The sequence below is a fragment of the Limulus polyphemus genome, unplaced genomic scaffold (genome assembly GCF_000517525.1).
Source record: "Limulus polyphemus unplaced genomic scaffold, Limulus_polyphemus-2.1.2 Scaffold212, whole genome shotgun sequence".
NCBI classification, from domain to species: domain Eukaryota; kingdom Metazoa; phylum Arthropoda; class Merostomata; order Xiphosura; family Limulidae; genus Limulus; species Limulus polyphemus.
In genome coordinates this window covers 87,565-92,570 of record NW_013665822.1, presented here as the reverse complement: position 1 = coordinate 92,570, position 5,006 = coordinate 87,565, and the positions used below count along the sequence as shown (strand labels likewise).

The 5,006-nt window shown below is 34.3% G+C and overlaps 1 protein-coding gene across 1 annotated transcript; it reads right to left on the bottom strand.

Annotated features, from left to right (window-relative positions):
- Positions 1-1,315: 1,315 nt before the first annotated feature.
- On the bottom strand, positions 1,316-2,958 carry LOC106478453 (sperm-specific protein PHI-2B/PHI-3-like). Its single transcript, XM_013938998.2, has one exon. The coding sequence runs from the start codon at positions 2,909-2,911 to the stop codon at positions 2,129-2,131; it is 783 nt and encodes a 260-aa protein (XP_013794452.1). The 5' UTR covers positions 2,912-2,958; the 3' UTR covers positions 1,316-2,128.
- Positions 2,959-5,006: the final 2,048 nt, after the last annotated feature.

Genomic DNA, 5,006 nt, shown 5'->3' with positions numbered 1-5,006 from the left:
CTAGGGCCGTAGAGATATGTATATAGATGATCTAACCTTAGGTATAATAATAATAGATTAACGTAATTATTTTGATAAGAATCTGTAGAAAAAGCGTTCACCCGCTGGCTTATAATTCAGCACAGATTTGCACTCACACGTAGGCCTATTGTAGATGATATAACAAGTTAGATCTAATAATAATAATTTAGATAAGATCATAAGAATCTGTATAAAAAAACACATACCTGCTGAGAAATGATTCATCAAAGATCTAGTCCGCCTAGCCTGCTAGTAAAGTTGCGTTGTAAACACGCGTACTTGTAAGTTGTAACGTTATTATTAGGCCTATACATACGATTGTTAACAACAGGTTCGCATGAACCGGCTGAATCCCACCACTGGTTATTCTGTACTGTACAATTTTGACATGTTATTGATTCGTTTGTTGTATGGCTAAGATACAGTTAGTATACAAAACCTCACACTTCAGCAGATATCAATCAAACCATTCGTGACATCACAGCCTTCATGGAGTACGTAGCACCTCGTTATATATGATAGTTATTGGACCTTCTATTTGTTTAAGTAACTCATATTCACTGCCGGATTTATATATGGTGTAAACCCTGCAAATTCATGCTGACCTCGAGCCCCAAAGAGACTAAATCTGGCCTTGCTCATAATAAGTAGTTTAGAATACTTGTACAAAATCATTAAATACGTTTTGAAAGATCAATTTTTTCTCTTGAAGAAATGTCCAATCCTCCCAAAATTAAAAAAACAGTAATCCAACAAAACTGAAGTGTATAACATTGTGTATTTTCTTTACAACTATAGTCAAATTTACAAATTTCCGATGTTGACATTAGTCTGCTTAAAATAATTAAGAAATATTTCATACATATATATTAAATAGGGCAAGCAAGCATAGTAACCAAAAATCGGTAGAACTAGTATTCAAGTAGTATCTCATTACGATTTTATGACATCAACGTCAGGTCAAAACGGATTAACAGAAACAAAATGGAGGACAATTACATTTGTATTTTACTATATGCAAGTAAGTATATTATCGTTATTTTAGCATGTTTGACTATTGCCTATAGGAGAATTTCATGTTATTTATTATTTTCTTTGAACACATCGACTTTTTTGCAGTATTATTTCTGGCGAGTGGGGAAGGAGAATCTACCACTGACAAGAAAAAAAAAAAAAAAGCTGAAATTTCCTCATCATTTGCCAAAATGCAAAATCCATAGTTCTGATGATTCAAACTAGTCTTTAACAGAAAACCATAAACAAATAATGGGCATCAAATGAAATAACACTAAGACATTAGTTAAAATTGTTTTATTTTTCCAGCTTTATCTACACAAAAGCTCCATCAATCCACACATACTATATATACAACTTCATTACAAGGAGATTTTGATCAACCCTTTCAGTGAAATGTATAATTAGGGATAAAATCAGCAAAGATAAAAGTTAATTTATGTCACATGTTTTCAAAGCCATCCATAAACGAATATTAAAAACAGTGCTAAAACGAATTTACAAGAAATAATTTGCTGAATATATATATATTTATCATGAGAACTATTCTAGCAATCTTGGATTCATTTTCTAGCGTGCTTATATACATATCAATGCCACCCTTTTAACTTTTCTTGGGGTTACAAACACTATAATACAATAATGTTACACGAAATAAAACAAGATAAATGCTAATGGCTGAATATAAAGACTAATTACAGAACTCTCTTTCTGTGACGAAAGAGCTTGCGCTAACTTCCCTTCCACGTGCATAAACCGTGATAATTTAAGTCTTTTTAAGCTGCATAATTCTCAGCGATTAACACCCAGCGTATTGAATACAAAGAAAATAGGCAAAATAATCGATTTCTAAAGTAGCTAGTAACAAGCAGACCAAAACATATATATTCACGTGAACAAATTTTCAATATAAAATTAACTTTGATGAATATCAGTTCTTTACACGAGAGGTCTACAGAAGGGATTCACTATAAACTCAATGCATTACAAAACAATTTTTCACGAATTTATACATTTCCTTAATGTAGTGCAATACTCATACTCACGATGGTTCTTAATATCTGTAAAACACGCTCATGACAGTGAAATGCGATTATTTCCTCTTTCTAGATTTTGGATTGCGCCGAGGATTTTTACCAGCTTTTTTCTTAGGAGCTTCGGGTTTTGTTTTTTTTCGAACGAGCGATTTTTTTGGCTGTTTTTTTGGAGAACGTGGTATTGGTTTCTTCTTGGGTGTGGCCTGAGCTATCTTGATTTTGATCTTTTTTGAACTTGTTTTTGATTTCTTTGCACTAATTTTTTTGTTTGCTTTGTCTTGTAGACTTCGGAGTCTTGGTGATTTAGCCAGCATAGTTTTTGCTTTAGAAGGTGCGATATGATACCGCCCAGACAACACTTGGGTCGTCTGCTGAGACCTCGGTCGCCACAGATAGCCTTCTTGCAAACCCTGTGTAAAAGCGCGCCTCAACATCACCTTGATCATATCTGGGCGAACAGTGTGGTAATTATCCAGAATCCAGCGTCGTATGGCTTGGTATGACGCTCCCGAAGGCTCGTCAAGAGAAGAAATAGCTTCAATAGCCATGTCTAATGTTCTTGGATGAGTAACTGGAGATTTCTTTTTCTTTCTGCCGCTAGAGGTTTTCGTTTCAGCTTTATTTGCTGCTTCCGCACTACCTATAACTTTGGCTTTTTTTGCATTAGCTGACCTTTGACGTTTGTGACTCGAACTGGCACTCACTTTCCTTTTTCCCTTCACTTTTTTCGTTGACACTGGTGCACCATCGTCTGCTTTCTCTTCCGCGTTGATTTCTTCACCTTCGTCAGTAACCCGTTCCTCATTCTCCGTCGCTACGTCTCCTTCTGCTTCTGCCATATCGACAAAACGTACAGATTATATGCCAAAGTGTTGTTTTACTTCTACAAGGCGTGTGTGCCGACGGCGAACTAAATACGAAGAGCGCGGCTGCAGGCGAAAGCTCTTCAAATCTAATAGCAAGCTTCTGATGGAAGTTGTCCATAAGTGTGTTTGTTGCAAATCTTAATAAAATTATTTCAACAATAATCAATGTAAAATCTTGTTTTAAGCAGTAGAAAAAGTTAGACAGCGCAAATAACGGATTTTAGTTCCTTACAGAACTAATACAAGAAAATGTCTGGAAACTATTCTACACTGTATATATGTACACCCCACACGTAATTACACCACATGATCTAGTTATAAGAACAAAAACACCGAGAAGAAACAAAGTTATAGCCTTATTCATATTTTTTTTTGTAATATATACCCCTTTGTGAAAGTTTTCAATCAACAAGTAGTAGTTATTGTGTATGGTAATTTACTTGATTAATTTTTTAAAGACCCCCAGTAGCACAAGTTCAGTTCAGCAGATACTACTCCGTGCTAGATCAAACTCCATGCTTTACTTGAATAAGGTTCAGGATGTAAAACACAAATAGAAAATCTATAGACCGTTTTTACTCGAACAACACAAGCCATGTTAAAAGTTATCTCACTACGAGGTTCTAGCCTTCTCTATTACCTATTCACTGGTTTCGATGATTTAATAAGAGACGAAAGAATAACTTCCTCGCAGTTCTAAGAATCACAGGAACTGTGCCTCGAAAACACCTACCTAAACTTACCTGTCCATCTTTTTTTTTTATCTGAATAGATGTTATATGACTGCTGCTTCCCATTTCATAATTATATCTATCTGTCTACACTATGTTTTTTCTACTACTACATACGAATAGATAATCAATCCGTAGATTATCAGTTGATACAATTGTAGTGAATAAATATACAAATAAGAGATAAAAAATAATTATTTCAAACAATACCTTAACCCCCACCACGGCGCTCAGGGATAATATCGAGAGCTTAAAATGGTAAAAAAATAGCCTGGGTTAGATACCCGCTGTGGGCACAGCGCAGATAGCCCATTGTGTAGCTATAAGCTTAAAAATATACATTTTCTTGTTTCAAAAGAAATTTTGAGAAAATATAAGAAATCAAAATGCTAATAAAAATAACAGCAATTAAATTCGAAATTAAATGTTGATTAAAACTAATTAATTGCATTTTGAAATGTTAACTTCGTCCAGTACTAAACATATTGCAATTCAAGTCTCTCTCTCTCTCCATTAGGCGCCCAATAACGACTTTATTTTGCAATATTATCAAAATATGAACATTAAAACGCGCTATAAGAAAGAGTAAAAATTTATAATAAATGTCAAACGTGACATATACTTTAAAGCACGAAGTTTATATGCAAATATCAATTATCTAAATTTCGAAATTTATTTCAACGCTTAAGTAGATATGCCTGATTAATTTATGTGATATATAAGACGTACTTTTACACAAGGCCTGCAAACGAAGCAAACAAAAATATTAGGGTAAAGAAACAGAATATTTCTAATTTATTAAGCTTACGCAACACGCTATAAGAAAGGATGAAGTTTCGGGACAGAAAAATAACGTATCCTAACATCATTCACAGCAATGAACGATTTTTGGTAATATTACCTCTCTACTGTGAATGATGTTTGGATACGTTATTTTTCTGACATGAACGATGTGTTGGTGACATCCCTTCTCTGCAGTGAATAATGTTTGGATACGTTATTGTTCTGACGTGAAATATGTTTTGGTAGCACTGCTTTTCTGGCATGATTAATGTTTTGGTGGCATTACTCTTCGGGCATGAACGATGTTTTAGTGGTATACTCTTTTAGCATGAACGATGTTTTAGTGGTATACTCTTCTAGCATGAACGATGTTTTAGTGGTATACTCTTCTAGCATGAACGATGTTTTAGTGGTATACTCTTCTAGCATGAACGATGTTTTAGTGGTATACTCTTCTAGCATGAACGATGTTTTAGTGGTATACTCTTCTAGCATGAACGATGTTTTAGTGGTATACTTTTCGGGTACGAACGCTACCTTATTAACATTGCTTT